Source organism: Felis catus, chromosome B1 (assembly GCF_018350175.1).
Source record: "Felis catus isolate Fca126 chromosome B1, F.catus_Fca126_mat1.0, whole genome shotgun sequence".
Taxonomy (NCBI): Eukaryota; Metazoa; Chordata; class Mammalia; order Carnivora; family Felidae; genus Felis; species Felis catus.
This window is the reverse complement of record NC_058371.1, coordinates 193,063,602-193,089,811: the sequence shown is the minus strand read 5'-3', so window position 1 is coordinate 193,089,811 and position 26,210 is coordinate 193,063,602. Positions and strand designations below refer to the sequence as shown.

The following is a 26,210-nucleotide window of genomic DNA, read 5'->3' as shown; positions in this document are numbered from 1 at the left end:
AGTGTGGACCACAAAGCTTCCTCCCCACAGAATGACTACACAGACACCTTGTCTCTCAAGCTGCAATCTGGAAGCTAACCACCACTCTCCCCGCAAAGCTCTAGAGACTTCTTTCACCTAAGCTGCTGCCCTGGGGGTCTTCTCCAACCCTCCTCCTCTAGTTTTAAATGAGGTAGTTCTTATTTTTCTTAATCCCACTCAACAAAAATTTGGCCTTTAGGGTTTCTTAGTTGGCCTACAAAACAGCATGAATAAGAAGAAAAAGGAACCAGGCCAGGGACAGAAGCCTAAACTCCTTAGCTCCCTGTGGACAGAGACGTTCTGACCAGTGGTTCCATCCCCCACGTGCTTTTGGCATTCGTGGAAAAGGATGACGTGAGGCAAAGGGCACACGGGAGGCTCTTGTACCAGTGGCCAGAGGCAGAGCCACTGTTCTAGAATGCCCAGAAGCCACCTGCGATCACCTAGACCAGTTGTTCTGGAAAAACTCAAGCCTAGAAAGCAGGTTTTTCCCCCACACGCTCTCACCAAAAGGAAACGCTGAGACACCATCAACAGCTACCTTAACAACATCCTGACGGTAGCTGGTAACCAAAGAAATGCCAGAAAGTTCCAGAAAGCAAAGAGCAGAGATGTGTGAGAGGAGCGCTCACCACCAGCCATCAGGGGGCACAGCTCACAGCTCAGAACAGAGCCCAGGCAGCGGCAGAAGGTACCATTGGAGCATTTAAAAATAAACGGACCAGAACAACTCGCACTTAGCCTTTGTCCTTTATGCCTTTTCAAAAACGTAAAATGTACTCAACTGACATGAGTCCAATGGGATAAAAGAGGAACTCAGAAGATAATTATTAGAAATTAAAAATGAACATCTGTATTTCAAATCACAGGATACAGCTGAAACTATCTTTAATAGATTTGAATGTATCTGTTAGGAAATGAGAATAAAAATGAAATAACGAAATGTTTAAGTCAAAAAGGTAAAGAAGAAGAGTTACCTGGGTGGCTCAGTCCATTAAGCGTCTGACTTTAGGTCAGGTCATGATCTCATGGTTTGTAGGTTCCAGCCCCACGTCGGGCTCTGTGCTGACAGCTCAGGGCCTGGAGCCCGCTTCTGATTCTGTGTCTCCCTCTCTCTCTGCCCCTCCCCAGCTTGTGCTCTGTCTCTCTCTGTCTCTCAAAAATGAATGAACATTAAAAAAATTTTTTTTTAAGTTAAATTAGAAAATTAAGGAGACTTCCCAATGAAGAAGGGAAGAATTACTAAAAATAGATTGAACAAAATAAACATAATTATTTATTTTAATGTTTATGTATTTATTTTGAGGGGGGAGGGGCAGAGAGAGAGGGAGAGAGAGAATCCCAAGAAGGCTCCATGCCACCAATGCAGAGCCTGACACAGGGCTTGAACTCATGGACTGTGAGTTGAGCTGAAACCGAGGGTCGGACACTTAGCTAACCAAACCACCCAGGTGACCCCCGCATTTTTCATTGAAAAAACACGCAGGGAGCCGGCTAAGGCCAGTCCTTAGTTTTGAAGTTTATTCCCGTTGCGGCAGGGAAGACTGATGTGGAAAACAAGCTGTGCGGTGTCTAAAAAGGCACCTGGAAATGTTCTCACATCCAGGAGTGATAACTGGACCGAAACTTCATATCAAAAGTTAAAGTCATCCTACTTCTTACCCTTTCTAGACTTCTTGCAAGTAGAACGTACAGAACATTTTCCATGAGGTGCAATGTTTGATCCCACTAAAAGGTATCATGCAACAGCTTCGCCTAAAAGCAAGATAAGAAGAGTAAGAGGGGCGCCTGGGTGGCTCAGTCGGTTGAGCGTCCGACTTCAGCTCAGGTCACGATCTCACGGTCTGTGAGTTCGAGCCCCGCGTCGGGCTCTGGGCTGACGGCTCAGAGCCTGGAGCCTGCTTCCGATTCTGTGTCTCCCTCTCTCTCTGCCCCTCCCCCGTTCATGCTCTGTCTCTCTCTGTCTCAAAAATAAATAAACGTTAAAAAAATTTTTTTTAAAGAAGAGTAAGATCCTGAAGCCCGACAGATCTGAGTCCACACCCCTGCTCTGCCCACTCACAAGCTGTGTGATCCTGGCTAAGTGAGTTCCTCTCTTGGAGCCTCTATTTGCACATATGTAATACAGAGGTGATGTCCACCTTATAAGACACTAGACAACATCAGTAAGATTTTTTTTTTTTGCATTACCAGTGTTGGTTTGAACTGGACCAACCTTTTTGGGGTGCAATTAGGCAACATCTATTATAAGCGAAAATTCATAATATCATGTTGACTTGGCATTTCCATTTCTAGAAGCACATCCTCCATACATACTTGCACATTTATGAAGTAATTAAAGTGACATACAACAGTGTTTGTGGTAGCCAAATGGTGGAAATGAGCTAATAAGCGCTGGTCTATTTTTACAGCAATAAAAAAAGGATGAAGAATTAGATCTTCATATACTAATATAAAATAATGACCAAGATGTATGTTTAAGAAGAAAGCATTGGGGCTCCTGGGTGGCTCAGTCAGTTAAGTGTCCAACTCTTTTTTTTTTTTTTAACGTTTATTTATTTTTGAGACAGAGAGAGACAGAGCATGAACGGGGGAGGGGCAGAGAGAGAGGGAGACACAGAATCGGAAGCAGGCTCCAGGCTCCAAGCTGTCAGGACAGAGCCCGACGCGGGGCTCAAACTCACGGACCACGAGATCGTGACCTGAGCTGAAGTCGGACGCTTAACAGACTGAGCCACCCAGGCGCCCCAGTGTCCAACTCTTGACTCAGGTCGTGTTCTGATGGTTTGTGGGACTGAGCCCTGTGGCAGGCTCTGCACCAAGAATGGGGAGCCTACTTGGGATCCCTGTTCTTCCTCTCTCTTTGTCCCTCCCCTGCTCTCTCTCTTTCTCTCTCTCAAAATAAATAAATGAATAAACCTAAAAAAAGCGAGGTGCCTAATGATATGTTATCATTTGTGAAGAAAAGACACAAATGTCCTTTTTGGCTTGTATAGGTAGAAAATAAATCTGAAAAAGACACAGTCACACAAATAGACACATAAGAGTGAGACCAGCGATTGCCTGTAAAGAAGCTAACTGGGTGGCTCACAATCAAGAAGGGGACAGAAGCCTCACATTGTGTATCTTTTTGTACTTTGACGTTTTGAGCCATGTAAATATGTTACCTATTCAAAAAATTAAGTATTTTTAAAATTCAGTGAGATACTGGGACAAATCAAAGCGGAAAACACCAGTAATTGAACTGAAAAATAAGCAAAGGCAGGGGCACCTGGATGGCTCAGTCGGTTATGCGTCCGACTTCGGCTCAGGCCATGATCTCGCGGTTTGTGAGTTCGAGCCCCGGGTCGGGCTCTGTGCTTGCAGCTCAGAGACTGGAGCCTGCTTCGGATTCTGTGTCTCCCTCTCTCTCTGCCTCTCCCCTGCTTGCTCTCTGTCTCTCTCTGTCTATCAAAAATAAATAAATGTAAAAAAAAAAAAAAGAAAGAAAAAGAAGCAAAGGCAAAAACAGGAAGTTCTTTGAAAAATGGAATAAAAATGTATAAAAGGCTCTGACTCACCAGTGATTAGAGAGACACAAATTGAATCATGTTTTTTTCCTATAACGTGTCACACTTGTTATGAGAAAAGGTTTAATAACCACAGTTGGAAAATGTGTGGGTAACCAAGCACTTTCTTGTCCTAATACTGGGAGTGCAAATGGGTATGCAAATTAGAGAACAATTTGGTAATATCAGTCAAAACTTTAAATACACATACCATTTGCCACAGTAACTCCTCATCTAGAGGTTCCTCCTGTTGGATTTACTTGCCCAGGAACATAAAGCGAAACATTCAAAAGTAGTCTTTGTAGCAGCGTTTGGAGTAGCAAAAAGACCCGATAACCCAAGCATCCACCAAGAACAGTGAAACGCACTGTCTAATCAGTAGAGCACTACAGCAGTTACAAGGATGAGGAAGAGACTAAAAACTATCACCAGAGGACAGAATAAACACAACGTGGCTTACTCATTCAATGGGACGTCTGCACAGCTCAAATGAATGCATTAGAATCGATGGGTTTCAACGTGAAGAGAAACCCAAAACTTAACAGTGGGTAAAAACAAAAACAAAAACAGAGGCGCCTGGGTGGCTCAGTCGGTTGAGCGTCCGACTTCAACTCAGATCATGAACTCGTGGTTTGTGAGTTCGAGCCCTGCGTCGGGCTCTGTGCTGACAGCTCGGAGCCTGCAGCCTGCTTCAGATTCTGTGTCTCTCTCTCTCTCTCTATTCCTCCCCTACCCGCACTCTGTCTCTTTCTCTCTCTCAAAAATAAATAAAGATTAAAAAAAATTAAAACAAACAAAAACACCCCCCCCCCAAAAAAATAAGCAGACACAAAACAAGACACACACAAAACAAAACTCTCTGGGTATGTGGAGTGAGTAACATAAAACCATGCATTGAGAGGAAACGAGTGTCCGTGGAGAAGCAAAGGAGGGAAAGCAGGAGGGGAATGGGATCAGCGACGATACGTGAAGGGGATTCCGATTGTGTCAATTATGTTTTCTTTCTTTTATTCAAAACAATCTGACTACTTATTCAATCTGGGAGCATAAGAAAACTACCAATGTTTCATGATTTTTTTTCCTGTACTTTCCTGCATTTTGTGAAGTTAAAGAGAAATGAAATGGATGTCTAGAATAATCCATCAGCTATGTTAAGTTGAAAAAGCAAGGGGCTAAGAAAATGTTGAATAATTCCTTTAAGAAACTGTGTGTGTGTGTGTGTGTGTAAAACATTTTGTGGATGTTTATTTCCAGAGTGCAGAACACAGCCTGGTACTTGATAAGCACTCATAAAATACACACTGACTGACTGACTGACTGAATGAATGAATGAATGAATGAACAGCTGCATACAAAACTTGTTAACAATCCTTACCTTTGAATATTATTTGCTTTTTATGTGTACATATTGCCTTTACATTTAAAAACAAATTTAGCTTTAAATTATTTTAACAAATACTGGGCCTGACAGTAATGAATATAATTGGCCCCATGTAGTGATTTAGATTTAATTCAATATTTATTCCTTCTCAGTTCAAGTATCTCCAGGACTCCTTGTCACCTTTAGTCTGAATCACATATGATGTTCCTCAACCTCAAGGCCTTCACAGATATTTAATTCCTGTTAAGTTTGAAAATCCTATTGGCTAAAACATTATAAACTTGAGTTTTCCCAAACAAGCAAAAAAGCAGTAACTTTGGAAATAAAGTATTAAGTCTCCAAAATATACACAGCTATCATAAAGCCCATGCACCTTGAATTCTACAGGAAAAATGGAGTCACCCACTGCAACTCAAGTGTATAAAGTGAAGCATTAGGATTCTAGAAAGCAGAGCTGCATTAACAGCTGATAACGCAAAAACAAAAGAAAAAGTTGCATGGGGCACCTGGGTGGCTCAGTTGGTTGAGTGTCCAACTTCAGCTCTGGTCATGATCTCTCAGTCCGTGAGTTTGAGCCCCGCATCGGCCCCTGTGCTGACAGCTTGGAGCCTGGAGCCTGCTTCGGATTCTGTGTCTCCCTCTCTCTCTGCCCCTCCCCCGCTCATGCTCTGTCTCTCTCACTCTCAAAAATGAATAAATGTTAAAAAAAAGAAGAAGAAGAAGAAGAAGAAGAAAGTTGCAAACCTGACAGTAAGGGAAGTTATAGAAGAAAATTTCAAAGGTGAGCAACACACTCTAGAAAGACACATGGCCCTGAGGGTTTTACTGTATAACAATAGCTCAGCAGTATCATCATGACACCAGTATTTCAAGAAACTACACATAGCAAATACTCAACCTTTGTCGAGTAAATAAACTTGGTAGGGAAGGAAAAGTATAATCTTTTTTTTAAATTCAGAAATCCCAGAACAAAAGCAAGATATGATGAAGGATCTCTGATGTGCCAGGCACTGCTGACATCAATAAGTTTATCATCTAGGACTGCAAACGATCACAAGACAGTGTTAAACACGTAACGCAGTGAGAAAGTGATACAGAGATAGTACAGACAAAATAATGAGGTCAGAGGTTCCAGATTTCCAGAATACAAATCATGTGGGGAAGGTTTTTAAAGAAACAACAGGACTTTGCTTGGAGGCATGTGGAGGGTGGGAGGGAAGAGAATGAGGTGTCTGATCTTGAAGGGGCTTGGGGCCTCGCATCAGGCAGGGACACCAGTGAACAAAAAGCAGATAGAGAGGAATTATCTCTGAAAATCCCTTAAATCTCTGGCCTCAACCATCAATGCCAGTTTTTCTTTTAAGCGCTGATGGAGGCAGTAAGTCCTTCAGGTGAAAACTACGTGATGTGGTTGTAGATGGGTGGAGAGACACAAACATTTCTAACTTTTGTTCCTTTGCAGAACATATTGTTGAATCTTCATGAATTAAAGTGACTCAGATGTATGTATAAACACACAGTAGAGACTTGCGGAGCTAACTTCTCCTTTCCAGCTGACCAGATTACCTCGCCATCAGTTCCTTTCCTCAAAAACATGGCTGTTCGCTGTCCTTCACCATGAAGTGACCACCTCTGCTGGATACACTGCCCACCTCCCCCTCAACAGTTCACTCATCGACTTCCCGGGTGAATACGTTGGCTAGGCCTGTTGCAACAAAATACCACAAATGGAGTGGCTTAAACCACACGAATGTTTTGTTTCACAGTTCTGGGGGCTGGAAGTCTAAGATCAAAGAGCGGACAAGAGTATGCTCCTTCTGAAGGCTCTAGGGAAGGGTCTGTTCTCCATCTCTCCTAGATTCTGGTGGTCTCTTGGCTTGTGGCAGCATCCCTCTGGTCCTCACATGACACCCTCCCTCTGTCTATATCTGTGTCCAAGTTTCCCCTCCTCAGGACACTAGTCATATAACTTTAGAGGCTCATCTTAACTCCTGGCATCTGCAGGAACCTTATCTCCAAATGCGGTCACATTCTGAGGTACCAGGGGTTAGGACTTCAACATATCACTTTGGGGCAGGGGGAACAATTCAACCCATAACACCCAGTTTGCTCCCACGCTTCTTTCTACCTCTTTATACGTATAATAAGTTCAACGTGTAATTAAATATTATACAAACTGAGAAAATATGCACATAAAAAGAATTGAGCATAGAAAACTAAATGTTCTATAAAGACTTAGTAAAGACCATTCAATTGGATGAAATTATGTGTGAGTAAACTTTAAAAGTCCGGGAAGAAAAAACAAACTAAAAATACACAACTGTGAACTCTGTTTTCTCTGAATTCAAAGAAATCAAAACAAAGAAATGAAAAATTATGGAGGATACATTTTGGCTGCTATTTATATCAGAAACACTAATCAGGAAACTTCAAACAATTAACTCATGATAAAAAAAATTTTTTTTCAGTCTTGGCTCTACATCAAAAGGTTGGGGAATAAATGTTTCCAGTTCCTTGTTTAAAAAATCTTTCTAGTTTGGGCAACACCCAAACAGGAACAGGTATGGAAAGATGTCCATGAAATATATTAAGTGAAAATGTGCAGTTACAGAATATGCAAGGTATTCCATTTTGTTTCTTAAGAGTTTTGATAGTTAATAGTATCAAAACTTTTGATACTTGAGAGCATGTTTGCAAATACTACTCAAAGGGCTGGACCCATTATGAATGAATGAATGAATGAATGAATGAATGAAACCAGACAATGATCATCAATGCTGTTAACATCATAAAAAGAAAGACAATCAGACAGATAGTATCCGTATCCATACAATATCATCTATAAATTGCTTTTGTGCCCCAAATGAACTTGTATCTGATCTTTATGAATACTGGTTTACAGGAAATGAAGAGGACAGAGAAACATGTTAAGAACACCAATGAAAATGGAACCAGTCAAGTTCAACCTGTAAGAAATACTAAAGGAAAAGTAACTAGGTTCTTCAGCAAACAAACTGCAAGGAAGAAAAAGACACAGAGTATCCTATAAATTCAAAAGAGACAGAAGGAGGCGAGCCTGGGTGGCTTAGTTGGTTAAGTGGCTGACTCTTGATTTCAGCTCCAATCATGATCTTACCATTCGTGAGTTCGAGCCCTGCATCAGGCTCTGCGTTCACAGTGCGGAGCCTGCTTTGTATCCTCTGTCTCTGTCTCTCTCTCTCTCTCTCTGCCCCTCCCCACCTCGCTCTCTCTCAAAAATAATTAATTAATTAAGAAAAGAAGATTTGACTGTTAGATCACCTTGGAAAACTGTTTGTTCATGTGATAGAATAGTATACAAAAGCAAGAATAATATTTACAACTACATGTAACAATCTGGGTGAATCTTACAAATAAAATGTTGAGCTGAAGAAACCAAAAACCAAGTGGCCATACTGTGTTGCATCAGGCATAACTAATCTATGCTACTGACAGGCAGAAGAGGGGTTACACTTGGGATGAGCTGGGGGACAATGAGCAGGAAACAAGACAGGGTTCTTCTGGGACCTTGTTCTGTTCCTTGATCTGGGTGTTAATTACACCGATGTATGCAGTCTGTGAAAAGTCATCAAGGTGTAGATTTAGGGGCGCTTTTCTGTATGCATATTATGCTTCAACACAAAAAATGTTTTCAGTAATTTTTAAATTAAAAGAAAGATTTTGATTTGCTAGATATGGGGTGGGACCTAGGAATTGGCGTTTCTAATAAGCTCCCAGGCGATATGGAGGCTCTTGTTCCAAGTGCCATGCCTCGGGTAGCACTAAGCTAGGCCACTAGTGTCCAAGTGTAGCTGAGAATTTCCAAGAACAGGCTCAGTGGACAATGCATCCTCCCCATGGCCTCCTTCCTGTAGCTTAGGTCAGGGGGACAGGTTTACTGAGCGATGCTCACCCTTCACTGTCAGCAGATCCCCATGCAGATGTGTTGGCATCTCCCCAGGCTGATGGCCTGGCCATCTCTCAGGCAAACAGAGCTCTAGCCTCATATCCAGGCCACATCCTATGAGCCCCGTCTCAACCTGCATCATTCAGGCCTCTGCTTATACACCTGGGACGTTGTCCTCTGCTTCTTGAACCTTCCACACCCTTACGGCTCAGTTCAAATGCCACTTCCTCCATGAAGCCTTCCATTGGCCCCATCGTGACTAAGTCTTCCTCTGGACAGCCAAGAGCCCACTGTTGACACTTGACACTGATCAAGGACAAGCATGCCCTGCATAACAACAGATGGTGATCTCCTCACTCAATGTTAGTCTTTTGAGAACACAGAAACCCAGTCTACACCATCTCTGCCAAACAGCACCAGGCGTGGCCTCCAGTAGGAGCTCACTACCTATCTGCAGGATTAGAATGTGAGCACTTGAAATCAAACAGTCAGGTTTGAATCTGGTTCCATTTGTCAGAAATATGACCTTGGCCACATTACTTGATATTGCTGAGACTTTGGGGAGGACTAAAGAAGTGTGTCATGAGTGTGTGTGTGTTGAAAGGTACACTTCGAAAAAGACAGGTCCAACTCTCGACCCCAGGAATCTGTGAAAGCGACCTTATTTGGAAAAAGGGTCTTTGCCGACCTAATTAAGTTCAGGATCTTGAGATGATATCATCCTAGATATAGGGTAATCCCTAAAGCCAATGACAGGTGTCCTTATAAGAGAAGGGAAGAGGGAGCCAGTGACACAGAAGGGGGCCATGTGAAGACAGGCAGAGATTAGAACACCTGGAGCCACCAGAAGCCGAAAGAAGCAGGAAGCATTCTCCCCTGGAGCCTTCAGAGACAGCGTGGTCCTGCCGATACCTTGACTTTGGACTTCTGGCCCTCAGAAGTATGAGAGAATAAATTTCTGTTGTTTTAAGCCACCAAGTTTGTGATAATCTGTTATGGCAGCTTTAGGAAACCAATACAGTTGGGGGTCAAATAAATACTTGTTCTTTTGTCCATGTGACCACCCCAAATCTGACATTAACTTAAAAGCTTTTAATGAATATGAATTTTATACGCTCCTATCTTATTCGACACACACCTAGCACTTACTGTGTATGAGACACTGTCCTAATTGCTTCACAAACATGATTTATTTAGGAATTATGTTGCCCCCAAAAGTACCTTGATTATTCTCTCCCTTTTACAGAGGAAAGACTAAGGAACAGAGAGTTTCAGTAACTGGCCCAAGGTTACAGAGCTAGTAAACAATGGAGCCAGGATTCAAACCCTGGCTCCAGGCAGTGGCTCCAGGATGAGAGTTCTTCACCACGGCTCAAGTGTAGGGCTCCTTTCGGAATCTAGATCCCCATCAAGCAGAGGATACATGGCAGGCCTGCTGGGCCTCTCGTCTCTGCTGCTAACGTCCGTCCTGCTCTGCGGTTCTGACCCGGCACTGACTTCCCAGCACAGGCTGCACTTTACAGCTGCTTCTCCAAGTGCAAATTTTAGGACTTCTCTCCCGCTCAATGCCTGTGGACAAGTGGTATTTCATACCGCACCAGCTTCATCCAGCAGCTGCTGGGGTGGCCTATCTTTATTTACATTCATACTTAAGCTCTCATTTCCTGCATGTACTTGAAGGCTTCCTAAAAGGACATCATCGCTAGAGACCAGAAGTGTAGGACGATTTTCTTCTTGTGTCTTTTGTGGGACTGGCACACATTTCCCCGAAGAGCAGAGCCTGCCTCTTCTGTTTACACACAGAAAGTCAGCAGCACGTTCCAGCAGCACTTTGTAGACAAGGTTACAGGAATATATAGTCAACCAGACTAGATTTTCAGGTTAGCGCAAAAGCTGTTCTATGAAGCAGAAGACATGTAGAATGGATTAGAGTCGTGCCCATGATAGTCTATGGACGTGTCGCCTCCCACCCAAACCCTGCCCCACAGGTCACTGGGGACATGTAAATGCAATCTGTACAGCAGAGCTCCTCCACAGAGGCGACATGGTGCAGCACGGTGAGGTGGCAGGCAGGGGGAGGAGGACAAGTCATGAGCCCTGGGTCAAATCCTGGGTTAACCACTTACCTATCAATGTGTGTAACCTTGGAACAGTCCCTGAGTCTCCTGAGTTGCTGTTCAGCAAACACAGGCAGTGACTATGAGCCTGGACAATAAAGCCAGCCTACCTGGATTCCAATCTTACTCTGCCACTGACTAGTTGTGTGATGCGGGACAAGTCAGTTATTCTCTGGACCTCAGCTCCCTTTTCTGTAAAATGAGAAGAGTACCTAGCTCACAGAGTTACTGAGTTGCTCAAATCCCGGAAAGTGGGCACATCATAGCTGTTTGCTCTTATAAACGTTAGGATGGAAAGCGATGACAGTTGTAGACTGCCCAGTGTATTGAATGACGCCAGGAAGGAAGGATCACTAGATATTAGTTCTTTCCCTCAATGACCTTTTTTTATGGCCATGACCGTTGCCAAAACAAGTCATGTGATCGAAAGAAGACAATGCCAGCTTTGTCTGAATTAAGTAAGAACACACAGGTGTTGGATATAATACAACATCCTGATTCCCAGTGGACTTTGGCCAAGACGCAACTATTGGGCCGTCCACCCAGCCATCCTCTTTCCCAGGAAGCACCACCCTACCTGTGATGCCACGGGTAAATTGACGGCCCACAGCACAGGACCATGAGCTGTGATGCTGGCTGGCCACTGTTATTCAGTGGGTCCACGGCTGGTCACTGGCCCAGGCAGGACTGGAATTGGGGCTGGGGACTTAAAGAGAAGAACTCCCAACCATTCTCCAGGAAGTTGGCCTGAAATCTATGATGCTGGCCTCCTGGTTCTCTGCCACGAGTAGGGCAAGAGTGGAAGAACCCAGAGGGAGGGGGACGGGAAGGCGAAGTATAAAGTGGCTGTGTGCAGAGAAGAGTCAAGTGGGAGGCAAGGAGGCCCCAGGTGACACCTAGTCTTTGGTGGCTAGGTGCCACAAAGAAACCTGGAGTCCTGGTGATAAACTCTTTTTTGACTCCTTCAACTAACAGGTTTCTGTTACCTGGGATGGAGGGAACTCCCATTCACTAGAACAACCTGCCGGATCTCAGATGCACTCTTCCCTCCTCCCGTGCCTCCTGCTCACCCAGCTCCAGTCGGGCATGCACCAAATCCCAGGCTCAAATCAGATTAGCCCAGAACGCTGTTAGAAACAGGTCAACCGGCCTAAAGTCTCATTTAAAAATACACCAAAACAGAGCAGAGAATAATTTTAGAGACTTTCTATAAAAATAAAAGCAGAGAATGCTTTTTTTTTTTCCCCACTTGCTCCAATAGAATAGCTCTGATCTGGGTCATGATTTATGCCAAATTCATCACAGACACATGAAACTGAAAAGGCACTAGTCAGCATCCACACCAGATGATCTTCTGCAGCACACGCTTTTAGTGTGTAAAAGTTACCATTTTTTATAGTGACCCGCAGACACTTTTAAAGCACTTTGGTAAAGTAAAAGGGAAATAAATTACCCACAAGGTAGGCTGTGGAATATAGGAGAAATAACTATTCCTGGAGACAGGGGTTTCTCAATCTGCCAGATGGTTGTGTACCTTGAATATATCATCTCCTTCTGACTCAAGCTTTCCAATCTCTAACGGTGGGTATAATAGAAATAGAAATAGAAAAAAAAAAAAGAAACAGAAATAGAAATAGAAATAGAAATAGAAATAGAATAGAATAGAATAGAATAGAATAGAATAGAATAGAATAGAAATAGGACCACCAGTTCCACCATCATCTACCCCCCAAAGTTGTTGGGAGAGTCAAATGAGCTAACACTTAGCAAAGTACGCCTTACAGCAGATACTGGGGACAGCAGGGAAGAACAAAGAAACAAAACCAGATGTGAGTGTTTTTGTGGAGGAGTAAAGACCACTCAGTAGACAAGCACTGCACCCAAGCCCTGCCTTCTAGACCCCATTCTGCTACTGTGGGGCTTTACCAGGAGACACAGCCCGCTAAACTTCAAAAGTAATGGAACTAATTCTTACAAGGCAACTCCATGGAGAATATTCCTGATAGAGCAGCAGCAAGGACATTTTAATGATCCCTCCTGGAGACATCCTTTTCCCACGTCCCTTTTCGACACCAATCTTGGCATTAAATTTGGTCAATTCTTCCTCTCAAATAATATTAATAGCAGCTACACTGATTGAGGATTTGTATCTATGCCTTTCAGCCACAGTTTTAAACATAGGCTTTACATACGGCCTCACAAAGCTATAAAGCAAGGTATGATTACAGTCATAATACATCTATGACAACAGAGGTTCTGAACATTAACTTGGCCAAGGTCATTCGGTAGGTAATAGGCAAGAGTATGTTTGAACCAAAGTCCTTTGAAATGAAATCCATGAAATGGATCCTGCCTCTGTTTTCCCCATTACCTTTGCCTTGTGCTAAGTTAGTCCATTATTACCTCCTTCTGGACCTCTACCTCCCTAATACATCTCCTACCAGCCACTATCAGATTCTTTTCCCAAAACTCAATTCCCCTTCCACCCTGGCTCACAACCCCTAGCAGGTATATAACAGAAAGCAGGGGCTCTCAATAAATGCTTGCCAAATGAGTGAAACCTTTGCTCATGCTGATTTAGGTTCCTTCTCTCTACAAAACTCCCCAGCCTGCCAGTCAGGGTCCTCTAGCTCTGGCTCTCTGACCTTGGCAGACTTATCCCATGAATACCCACCTCATGGATCCCCCATGAACCACTATCTCCGCCACTCCCTGGGCATGCTATTCCCCATGGCTAGAACACCCTTCCCTCAACTCCCCCTGGTCATCCTGCCATTGACACCCTTTCTAAATTGAATGAATGGACAAGTGACTCCTCCCAAATGTAAGCCATCGCTCTCTTCTGAGTGAGTTCAAGCCCAAGACTCAGTATCCTTCTTGAAGCTTCAGACCAGGGCAGGTATTTATGAAGTACCCACACCAGGTTCTTGGGCATATTCTGTTGTGGCATATGGCAGTTACCTGTATTTCTGGTCTGCCCAGGAAGTTAAGTAGGCCTTTGTCTCAAGTCCCAGCTAAACAAGACCTTCCATCTTGTATTTATAAGGCTACAATCCAGGCTTTGCTTTAGAGAGTTACAAATGCAAAATGTAGTATGCTGTTTTGCTCGGACACAGGAGGTAAAGTGGGAAACTTCCCACTCCAATGGCATGAAAAAAGGGAGCCCAGGCTGGAAGGTCCTCCTTTCTCTCCCACTCCTGCACTGGACCCCGATTCTGAATCTAAATCACTCTATTCTTGGGCGCCTGGGTGGCTCAGTTGGTTAAGCGTCTGACTTCGACTCAGGTCATGATCTCACGGTTTGTGAGTTCGAACCCCACGTCAGGCTCTATGCTGAGGGCTCAGTCTGGAGCCTGCTTCAAATTCTGTGTCTCCCTCTCTCTCTGCCCCTCCTCTGCTGGTGCTCTCTCTCTCAAAAATAAATATTAAAAAAATTTTTTTTTAATAAATAAAAAATAAATCACTCTACTCTTCCGAATGAAAGAGTATACCTAGGGGATAATTTTTTTCTGTGAGGATGTTATTTTATAGAAGACCTGTCCTGAAGTCATCTGTTTCGGTTAATGCCTTACATTAGTTAAGCTACTAAATAGGATTCCTTTTCTCTCTCTCTCTCTCTCTCTCTCTCTCCCACTGTTGTTGTTTTATATCTTCAATTATGAAGACACCTGCCTAAGATCTGGTGTTCATGCAATGCGCTGGCCCCGGCAGGAAAAAATGTGTCTCGTATTTTTCCTTTATGTGACAAAGCACCTAATGGACACTTTGAGACCATTATGAAATCTAGTAACTAGGTGAAAAAATTTAAATAATGAGGTGGTGGGAAAAAACCAACACTCCATGATGTCACCTGTGAAATTCAATATAATATTCTTTAAGGAACCTAATGAGTTTTGTTTTGTTTTGTTTTGTTTTGTTTTGTTTTTTGAAAGGGGCACTGCTGGTCTGCTCTGATCTCCTGTTGAGACTTTTGGGAATTTCTTCTTCCAAAGTAATAAGTATTGATGAAGGTCAAGGGACAAGCAAGGCTAACACCCTCAGATTACAGCAGGATTTAAATTCTTCAGACGCCTCCTTCCAGACTAATAATGATGCTGGAGTTCAAAATCGTAGAATGCATTGAAAGCAAAATGCCATTTGACCTGATTGTTAGAACGAAGACTTTAAAAAATATGGCTTTCCCTTGTAAACTAAGTGCGAGGAAGCTGCCCTATGAAATCTAGAGGAAGCAAAATAAAGCAACATATGGAAAGAGATTATAGGATTAACTAATTACATGATATGCCTTAATAACACATGGATGCTTCACAATCTTTTTGAAGATGTCACTATAAATTCATATGAAATAACTGAATTCTATTCCTTTTGCATAAAAAGCAAAGAAGCTAAGACTAAAAACGCTAGTAGGTATTTGTTTATTCAATAATATTTACACCAACGCTACAAATAAATGAAAAGGTATCTACTGAGAATAGTGAACTTGTATCCAATATTAATAAATAAACTGTTTATTTTCTACTTCTGTCTTTTGGATTTCCAGATTTAGTCTCTTAAGCAGGGACATAAATAGTAAGTAGTATTTGTTTAGGATTCTCTTCAATGATGATAGGGCCCAGAGTGATTTGTCTCATTGAATTAAAACTTAAACTAACAGAAAATTAAGAACTACACTTCGAACTGTTTCAGTTGCTTAATCTAAGATAAATAAATGAAAAAAATTTCTCTTTTTTATTTAAAAAAATTTTAGCGTTTGTATTTATCTTTGAGAGAAAGAGCAAGCATGAGCAGGGGAGGGGCAGAGAGAGAGGGAGACACAGAATCCGAAGCAGGCTCCAGGCTCCGAGCTGTCAGCACAGAGCCCGACGCGGGGCTGGAACTTGTGAACTGAGAGATCATGACCTGACCTGAAGTCGGATGCTTAACCAACCAGGTGCCCCAATCCAAAACAATTCCAATATAAATGGGTCTTAATGAAAATCTACCAATGCCCATAATACAAACAAGTGTTAAAGTCCACTAAATACATTCTCTTTCCCTCCAACCCTCTCTCCATCTTTCTGTCTCTCTCTTTCACACACACACACACACACACACACACACGCACACACACAATTCTCTTATGAACAACAGCTAACCAGTTAAGGAAGATGATAATGATTACCACAAATTTTTAATTTGTATATTGTGGTAATAATAGTGTTCAAATCTTCTTAGTTTAAAAAATAAGCCTAGAAGAGATCTAATATTAAGCCAATAAATATTTAGACTGCCAAACCCTAATAGCACATACTTCCCACAGACCATTTAAATCTTCATAATCTCATTCCTGAAAACACATACCCGCAGATTTCTGAGTACAGGGAGTAGGACAAACACAGCGGTCCTCACGAAGTGTGAGGCATCATGCCATCAAGGCTCCAACAAGGAGCCATCCCTCCTTTCCTCACACGTAAGGTCTTGGAACTGAAGCAAACAGTGACTCAGGTAAACACACTGGGTCAGGCCTGTCTGTGTCCTAAACAATGTGAAATTGCACTTCGTGGTGGGTGAGGAGAGGCCAATTTGTAAGTGCAGGTCTAGCCACCAGAGGTAATTATTAACTTATTTGATGTCACAGAATTTGCATTTTTACCTTCATTTTTACCTGCAGTTTGCACTTGAGAGTAAGTCATTGCTCTAACCAGGAAGGAAAAAAAAAAAAAGAGGGAGGGAAGAAAGATCAAGAATTGGAAAACCAACTTAGCAACATAGTTTGATTTCATTTCTTATAATCACATTCCTGACAGTCTATTTAAGCTGGTGCAAGTTTTCTTAACTTCTGTCTCAATACTTTCTGCTCCTGTGCAGTCCAATCACTTTGAATCTCATGCTTTAAAATGCTGAGTATATTACATACTTACTATATCGTTATTAACAAACAATACCGTGTGCGCACCCGGCAGCGTGTTTGAGGACAAGTCCTCTCTGTTCTACGCAACGGGCACTCACCTTCGGGGAAATCATTGGGCTGCACCACGCGGAGGAAGATGTGCACGATTTGAAAGAGACCGCCAATGGGCCCAGCTTTGTAGGAGTCTTTGGTCTCATAGTTCGTGGCAGGCAATTGCAATTCCAAGACCTCCGTACCCTCTGTAGATGACCGTGATCCCAGGGAGAGGGTATTCCCGCAGAGCTCCAGCAGCAGCAGCAGGAAGCCGAGGAGGAGGGCCATCGCTAGCAAGGTCCCCCACGCATGAGGTGGAGCTGGTGGCCTCCTGTCTCAGAGGTTCTGGAAGCCTTGGGTGAGACAGGAGCCTGTGTTCCTTTTCCTGCGCGGAGAGCCCGGGGTGTGAGGAGTCCTCCCTTTCCTGGCTGGGCTGGCATGCAGTGAACCGCGCCCAAGGGCCTTCTGTGGGTGTGGGTCTGGCTCCGTGGCTCAAGGCACCATCCCTGGTGGGAGAGAAGGGCAGCAGTGACTTGGCATGCAGCCTGCCCGCCCCAGGACCTTCCCTGCAAAGCTTTAGAGCCAGCACTCTGCCTAATCCGCGGCGTGGGAGGCAAACGCAGAGCCTGCTTAGCACTGCTGGGGCAAGAAAGCCAGAAGGTCCCTCCCCAGGGGCCAGACGCAGAACACAGACCTTTTATGGGTTCAAGAAACACCCTATGGTGTAGAGAAGGCTTAGAAACTGACACTTACCGGCCACTTACTATGTTCTGGACAATGTTCTACATGCTGTGCTGGCTGGACCCCATTTACAGATAAGGAAACAACCACAGAGAGGACTTCCCGGGGACTTGCCCAAGGTGACGGCTGTTTTAACGGTGGGACCACGGTTCAAAACCAGGACTTTGCCTTGAAAGCCCAAGCTCTGTGTCTCAGGGGTCCAGAGGCCTCCTGCCATAGACTGTTTTTCTCCAGGCTGCTGTTGCTGTCCGTACCTCTGGAGATTCATTTTCTCTGCCTTTTATTCTACTCCTTTGCTCACTGACCTTATTTCAGGCATCCTCCTCCCCACCCCACCCTCAACCCAAACTAGAAGGCCTCAAGGGCAGGAACCAAACTCTCTAAGGCTGGATGACACTGGAATCTATCTTTCTAACACGTCCACTGGGTAATCGTGATGGAAACTTCTGCCGCCAAGTCACTACATGGAAATTGGGGGTCCCAGTGATGAGAGACAGGGCACCCGCCCCAAGGGTCGGCGGGAGAAATGAACAGGAATTCTAGAAGCAGCTACCAAGCCAGTGTCTAGTGAGGGCACGAGACCTAGAAGGTCTCCAAAGTGGACCCTGCCCCTTTGTGTTTCTGTCCCCAACCGTGAACGCGGGACAGGGCACGGAGTCAGACGCAGTAAGTGCTGCAGGATATAAATCAAAATAATGGTGTGGCTGGTGCCACTGCGAGGAACTAGGAGCACCAGAACAGAACCTACCAGAAGACCTGGGATGCTGTGCTCGTACTCTCTGAACTGGGGTCAGGAACGCCCTGATCACGTACCATTTTGTACATTAGATACACACTCAGTAACTTTCAGAGTAAGGGCAGGGTGCTCCTGAAATACCGTGAGAGGGTGGAAGGGGGGTCCAGACAGTGACGCGTTGCACAAGGGGCCAGAGGCCCCACTGCCTGCATTCCCCCAAGTCAAAGAAAGCTCCAAACAAAGGTGGGATTTCAGGAACTGAGTGTTCCTGAAAGATGTTAATTCGAATTTAATCCCCTGGATGTTGCCTCATCTTCTAAGCCCCGTCCCACTCCAGTTACTTCTGCACAGAGCTCCCAACAGAATGACCCCGAACACTCTCTCTATCTAATCACGGGCTGCTCAGTCCCTCTGGCTCCCAGCACCAACCGGGTTAACCCCGTATGGGGTTCCGTGTCCGCGCTCCATCGCACCCACGGGTACACCAGGACCCTGGTGACTTTGCACTGGCCCTTCCAGGCCTGGCTGCTGCAGGCGCCCCGTCCTCGGCGCTGCAGGCTCTAGCCTTTCACTGGTCCTGACTGGAAGCCACCCGCGTGTACGCTCAAACACGGGCCTGTTCTGCGCCACCTTCCCATCGTCTCCAGAGAGGACAGATGAGAAAGACACGAAGCAAGCTGGCCTTTGCAAGTCACTCTGGGCGGGTCTCCGGGGCCACCCCGCGCGGGAGAGAGAGGGGAGAGGAGACGGTGTGTGTTATTCAGGCTGGGCGCCATCCTTTAGACCAGCGGGCAGGCATGCACACACACGCACACACACACACACACACACACACACACACATTACACAAAACATCCACATAACACACACTAACACACAGATACACCACACACTGATACACTACACATTCACACACCACACATACGCCTACCACACACACTAACACGCTCCATACATGCCCGAAACTTACATACGCACAGCACACACACTCACCATACGCCCATCTTATCTTGTTTGCAGCTAAGGGAGGGGCAGGGAGCACAGCAGCTGGAAGGATTAGAGGCTCAGCGGGTAAGAAAAGCTGACTTCCTGGCGAGGCCACCACCGGGCCTCAGCCAGGGAAGGAGAGAGACGGCAGGAGGCCCGAGGGAGAGCTTGGAAGAAACAGTCTCAACCTTCCTCCTGAAAAAGCGGGGGAAGGCAAATCGCACAGGAGAGGCGGCCCCACTCATCGCTGTGAGGCTGGAAGCACCAATCAAGCCCGCCAGGACCGCGGCTACCGTCCAGATTTCTTCACCCTTTGCTCCAAAGTGTCATGCCATCCCCCTTAAGTGTGGGCTGAATGTGAGGAAAATACTAAAATCTCACGACTTAGGAAACCCCAGGTAATTAATAAAAGTCAAGGCGAAAGGCATCTCGGCGGGGACCTCACCTGTTAAGCTCAGGGGGCAGCCAGGGCATCTCAGGGCAGCTCCTGGAACTGCCCGAACACACGGAGGCCAGCTCTCCCGGCCCCAGAGCAGCATCCCCATAAAATGGGGTATTTATATAAAATGCTAATTATTGGGCACAGTGTCAGCAGCCATATCCAGGGCCTTGTGGTGGCATCTGTGGCCACACACCAAGTGCATTAATCTGCACTTCTAACACTCTTCCCGGTGACTGATTCTCAGCACAACTGAAGTTTGAGAACCAGCACTGTTCCCGCGCGCTTCCTCACCTAACTCATGCCAGTTGGCAATGACGCCTTCCCCAAATGCCCTTCTTCTATTGCATTGAGCTGATCCATCCCAGCTGCTGTGTGGGGCCCCTGATTTACTCGTCTCTGTACCTCGGAGTCGGGCACACAGTAGGCACTCAGTAAGGATTGCTGAAATCCAGTGGTGAGGGGTAGAGGGAGAACTGACAGGACGTGGTCATTTTCACCTATTTCAAAATTGTATCAAGTGTTTATCGGTGGTCCCAAAGCCTCTGGAAGGGAGGTGTCGGGGTGTTTGTCGCTATTCCCACAATATGTGCAGCAGATTGTCTCCTTGCTGGATTCACCCATCGCACAGCAACTGGTCTACCATCCAGGGGCAGTGACTTCTGCTGGGACCCTCAACTTTGCAAGCCTTGGAAACTGTTCCCTCGGGGGCTACCTCCTCACACGGGCACTGGACCAATCAAGAAGTCGAATTCACCATTTTTCTGATTTATGGGGTGCAGATTCCTGGTGTCCATTGCAAATACACTGAGTTCAAACTGGAAAGGGGGCCCAAGAATGCAAAGTTGGAGCAAGTATTTCACGTGATTGTGAGCTTGGAGCCCGGAGGATGGCGCTTCCACAAAGACTGTTTGAAAAACAAATATGGTGGCCATCCACCTTCATTTCTTCTTCTTTTGATGGAGTTTCCTTCAAAAGGAGCTTTGTAGTAGGAACTGGTCATCTGGGATTTGGGGGAGGGATGAGCTGCTCAACTTCAGACTCCACCTTTGTGAGTCCTATGGGCAACACCCCTGGGTTTCATGGTGAGGTCAGTTGAGGTGCCCAAATTGTGCCCTGGGGGGTGCCTCAGACTCACCAAGCAGATGCTTACTCCTGGGCTTGTGCCTGGAGCGCACACTCACGCAGGGGCAGTTTCTAATTCATTCTAGACACGATGGCACAGTGTCAGCAGCCATATCCAGGGCCTTGTGGTGGCATCCGTGGCCACACAGCAATCAGGGGTCCTGTTGTATGTCCCGCATGAGCTCCTGAGCCCGGCTAGCCAGCCTCCTTGTCACTTCTCTAAGCTACCCAGTCCTCAGTCCCATTTCTGCTAAAATTACCAAGAGTGGGCTTCCGTCACTTGCAACAAAGCATCCTGCCCCTTAACATATCTGAGGTGGCTCTTGGTCCCCTGCAAAACCTTCATATTTGAAATGGTACCAATAAAATAATATTTGGTTTAAAGCCTTATTATTTTGATACACTTGTCCTTTGATACACTTGTTTGCTTCACGGTGCGGGGAATGCACAGAAATAGTCCATGGCAGAAATCATAAAGAAGTTCATTTAAAAAAAATTATGGGGCACATCAAGAAAACAAAACAAAACTAAAGGTCATTGCTGAAGTGACAACAGGCCTCACTTGAGACAGGGCAGCAGTCTCTAGTTCCCCTCGCTAACCTTGCCATGAGAAGTTGCTTACCTTCTCAGTGCTTTGCTTTGCTCATCTGTAAAGTGGGGTTTTGAATGGTGTTGGAGGGTGAGACCCCGAACGGGTACAGCCCCCCGGCACACAGCTGCTAGTCAATAAAGGGTCCCTACTGCCATTGCCAGGATCAATCCCACAAACCCCACCGCGGCCCTGGGCTCACCCTGATTGACAGGACAGCTCCGAGGATACTCTAAAAAGAGTGAGAAAGTCTTTGAGCCACAAAAACGGCTCCATTTCGCAAGGTTCAACCTGACGTGTAAAAGCATATGCTTGAGTCTCCAGTGGGGCGTTCAAGGACCCCAATCATTCACCTGCGTGTCTTCACAAACGTCAGCCGCAGCCCACAGGCGGCCTGGAAAGCTTCTCGGGATCCGGGAGCCCGGGCGGGAGAAGGGTCAGCGAGCCGCCTGGGGCTAAGGCTCAACCTGTTGCTGCAGGAAGCCTGGGGCGCCGGCTCCCCCCAGTCTTGCTCTCCAACCCACCGCCAGGCCGGGCCCCCTCCTGCCCTCTCTTCCTCCGCCGCAGGAGGCTCTCCCGGGCTGCGGGACACAAAAGAATGGGCTGCAGGGCTGGCGCGGGAAGCTAGGAGACTCAAGGAATCCGCCGCCGCTTGGGGGAGGGGGTTGCCGGAGTAACTTGGCTGCCGGAGCGCGTCCGCGCGGGTTCCCCGCCGCCGCCCCGGGGAGGCTGCATCGGGGTCGCCTGGGAGGAAGGGGTCCGGGGCGGTGTGCCACCCCATCGGATCCCCTCCCTCTCGGCGCGGGCTTTCGGGGAAACTGACCTCGGGCCCCGCCTCTCCCGCACCTCGAAGCTCCTTCCTCTGTCCACGCTTCCCTTTGTTGTCCCAGCCGGCGCCGTACTGGCGAGGTGCGCCCGGAGCACGCAGCACCCAGTGCTCCACGCGGCAAACGCCGTAGGTGCCCGAGCTGTGCACCCAAGGGGGCAGGGGGCTGCGTCAAGCCAGGGGTGCGTGCGCTCTCCCATGGGCGCGGGGAGACGGCCTCTCATTGCTCCCCCAGGGTCCCCCTCTTGCTGCGGTCCTTTGCACCGCGTACTCCATTTGGAAAAGCCAGAGGGAGGTGACCCCTTTCCATCCCCAGCAGGGAAGGCTCCGTGCCCCGCGACCTCCCGGCCACCCCCAGCACTCCACTCGCCGCAGAACAGCTCCCCAACTCCCTGACGAGCCTCCCCTCGGTCCTCCGCACTCTCCGAGAGCGAGCCCCCGGCCTCGGGGGTCCCGGTCCCGCTGGCGTGTGCCCTGGAACCTGGCGCGCCGCAGCCGCCGGCTCCCCTCCAGGGGATGGAAAGAAGACCCGCCACACAGCCACCCGGCAAAGTTTGCGCGCGTCCGCCCTCTGCCCGGAACTCCCGCTGGCCCCGGCGCCCGGACCACCTCGCCCACTTTGCAGCCCCCGGGCTTCCCGGCCGCTCTCGGGGGGGGGGGGGGGACTCCTACTACCTGCCGCCGGGCCAGCGGGAAGAGGAGGGCGCACAGCGAGCCTCTCCGGTCCCGATTTCCTGCCCCCAGCCTTCTGGCCGGGGGTGCGCTCGGGCCCCCACCGTCTCCGCAGACGCCTCCCGGGCTCCGGGATGAGGACGCCGCTACTCACCGTGCGCCGGGTCCTGCTCCCGTTTCGGCCCCAGCGCCGCCCGCCCTCCCCCCTGCGGCGGGGCTCGCCCGACTCCGGCTCATGAATGATTTATGAGCCGCTTGGGGGACCACCGGGACGGCTTCCGGAGTGGCCGCCCGGCTGCCCCGCGCGCCGGTCAGTCCCCGGGACGCGGCGCGCCGGGAAAGGCGCCGGCCCTGGAGGCGCGCGAGCGAGGCCCGCGGGGTCCGCGGGGACCTGTTGCGGCCTCCCCCTGCTCCCGGGCGGGCACTCGCGGATGGAGCCTCGGGAATGGCAGTGCTATTTTGAGCGTACTCACCCCCCAAGCGGGAGAGCTGAGCTGGCGGCCCGGTTCCCGGTCCGGGACCGGCTCGGGATTTTAAAGGTAGCTAACTAAGCCTGGGGTTCTGGACGCGCCCCGGACTGGGTCGGCAGGGCGGCTTCGCCGCGACGACCCGAGGCACCCACCGGCCCAGGACTGCGTGCATTTCCTGAGGCGGGAGTCCTGCTCGGCCGCGCACGCCCCTCGCACAGTACCCACGCCCCCTTCACCTGGGCCGAGCCTCCGGGTGGAATGCAGCCACCCCGCGGAAAACTCCTCCCCTCTCTGGCCCCAGCTCGGTGGACCTCGGTTGACCCCGCCCTCAGCTTTAGATCTTCGATTGCCCACCCCCAACAGACCTCTTTTCTAATTTACCCAAACAAAACCCAACCCAAATCGTTTGGTGCGTTAGTCTGTACGGATCACAAAGCCTGGAAAACCCGCCTAAAGCTGTCCTTGCTCTCGTGTACGCATCTAGGCATCTGCTGTAGCACGAAGCAGGATGTAATTGCTCTTTTCAGATGCGGGGCGGAGAGTCCCCTGACATCCCCTCGTCCCCGAGCTGCAGCGGGTGGAAACCGGCCCTCGGCACTCCCTCCCGCCCCTAACTGCTCTCACCAACGGGCACCTCACGCCTCACTCACCACTTCCTGTCTCGAATTGAGATACCCTTGTAGGAAAGGTAAGATTCAGGGAAGACTAGCACCATCGGGATGCTACCGGATAGTTCCCGATAGGCGTTTAATGTTTGCGATACGGATGGAGGGAAGAATCGACAGGAACATTCCCAACGTAGCTCGCCCTTACCCCAGGATCTAGCATAAAACCGCTGCTGGAAGGAGCATTGTTTGTTTGATTTAAAGTTTAAACTGATCTTGAATGTGCATATTTCTAGGATGACAAGTGCTAGTTCAGGACATTTCTGAAAATGACACTACAGGCATAGCCCGTTTAGGCGGTAGTTTAAGTCTTCTGATCAGGCCTGAGGTTTTCTCTCTGAAGCTCCTACTGGTCAGAGGCCTCTGCCTCAACACCTCCAGAGGCCTCCCAACACCTCTGCTCAAAGGCAGCCCTCGCAGGGCTGGGCCCAGAGCGGAGTCCTCCCTTCCTGCCAGCAGCCAGCTCTGACTTGCCTAAAACCTTGACCCTGTCCCTTTTTATCACTGTCACTTTGGCTGCTTAGTCCCCCCAAGCCTCAGTTTCCTTGTCTGCAAAAGAAAGACAATTATGCCTCACAGGACTCATGTTTATTCCTACCAATAATAGTAAAAATAACAATGACGACAGTAGTAGAAGTGAGCGCTAACACCTAATGAATGTTCCCTCTGAACAAGGCACTAGGCCAGGTGCTTCAAGTGCATTATTTTGTATAATCTCAGTGACAAAGACAGCCTATTATCTCCATCTTAAAGATAAGGCTAAACACAGGTTCAGTAATTTGCCCGAGGTCACGGAGGTACTAAGCGAAGCGCTGAATTTAAACCCAGATCTGGCTTCCAGAGCCCATCATTGCCCTAACCCCAGTATACCAGAAGATAACATAAAACCCTCTGACCGGTGCTGCCCTGATTGACAATGTGGCATGGCATTCTAGCACCTCATTGAAATGGTTGGCCATCTGTCTTCCTGTAGGCACTGAATGCTTCAACTGTTTGTATCCATTTTCCTACCCTCTCCCCCCACCCCCCAGCACCTACTCTATGTGGACCATTGCAGGGGTTCAATAATTAAATAAATATGTAATACATAGAACACAATATTAAGATCGGTTCTGAGCAGCCTTAGGCAGATAGTAATGCAGGACTTAATGATTTGTTCTGTTCAATTCAGCTTGGAGTCCTAACGCTAGTCTTCTAATCTCGAATTAGAAATTCTAGCACAACTGAATTTCTCTGGCTGGGAGAGGTAATATTATTTGCATTTTTCCACCCAGTCGTTAGGTGCAAAAATTAGGCCTTCCTTTCTGAAATTGCCCCTCATTTTTCCTGCCCAAATGAAATCAAAACATGAGGCATCGTGGCAGCTGGAGAGAGCCAGGAGATTCATTCAGGTTCTGTCACTCACTGCCAATGTCGTCCCTGGGAAGTCATGTAACCGCCCTGGGCTTCACATTCCTCATCTGTCCAATAGCTTTGCTCAGTGACCATATAAGGCTCGGGGCTGCCATTTGGGACCCTGGAGATCGGAGATCGGAGACATTTTCATCAGCACAGCAAGGTCTAATGGATGGCATTGGTTTAAATAGCGAACCGTAATAAAGCAAAAATGACAACAGGATGGGATAAGAAACTTAAGTTTCCATGGAAATGATCAGGGTTCTGTGGCATTAGAAATGAAGTGTTGACATTAATTACTGTGAGAGTATACAACGCTTGGCCATTCAACATTCCTCAATCTTTGACAAGCCATTCCTTATAAAAGACTTTGGATAGCCTTCTCTGAATCACCCAAGACTGAAATAAAATAGGTTAGTGAGTATATTATTCTAATTATTCTAATTAATACTAATAATCAGTATAATGTTCTGATTAATAATTCTAATTAATAATTCTAATTAATTCTAATTAATAATTATTCTAATTATTCTAATTCTATAAATAACTATGTCCCTCCCCAATAATGTGTTTGCATGACCAACAAACATGACAGTGTATGACCCTTTAGGAAAACAAGTTTGTGTCATTTCAACATCTGCTGCCCTGTC

The 26,210-nt window shown here is 47.1% G+C and overlaps 1 protein-coding gene across 6 annotated transcripts in view; it reads right to left on the bottom strand.

Moving 5' to 3' along the window:
- Window positions 1-26,210, bottom strand: part of PROM1 (prominin 1) — a 166,225-nt gene that overhangs the window by 117,634 nt on the left and 22,381 nt on the right. For 3 of the 6 annotated variants that reach the window (XM_045056567.1, XM_023253286.2, XM_019829733.3), the window contains exon 3: window positions 16,981-17,421. In XM_045056567.1, coding sequence (XP_044912502.1) covers window positions 16,981-17,203 — 223 coding nt within the window. In that variant the 5' untranslated portion in view covers window positions 17,204-17,421. Of the gene's footprint in view, window positions 1-16,980; window positions 17,422-23,033; window positions 23,148-23,184; window positions 23,207-23,503; window positions 23,680-26,210 lie in introns of those variants that run through there. The other 3 variants (XM_019829725.3, XM_019829727.3, XM_019829726.3) reach the window with 3 other exon arrangements.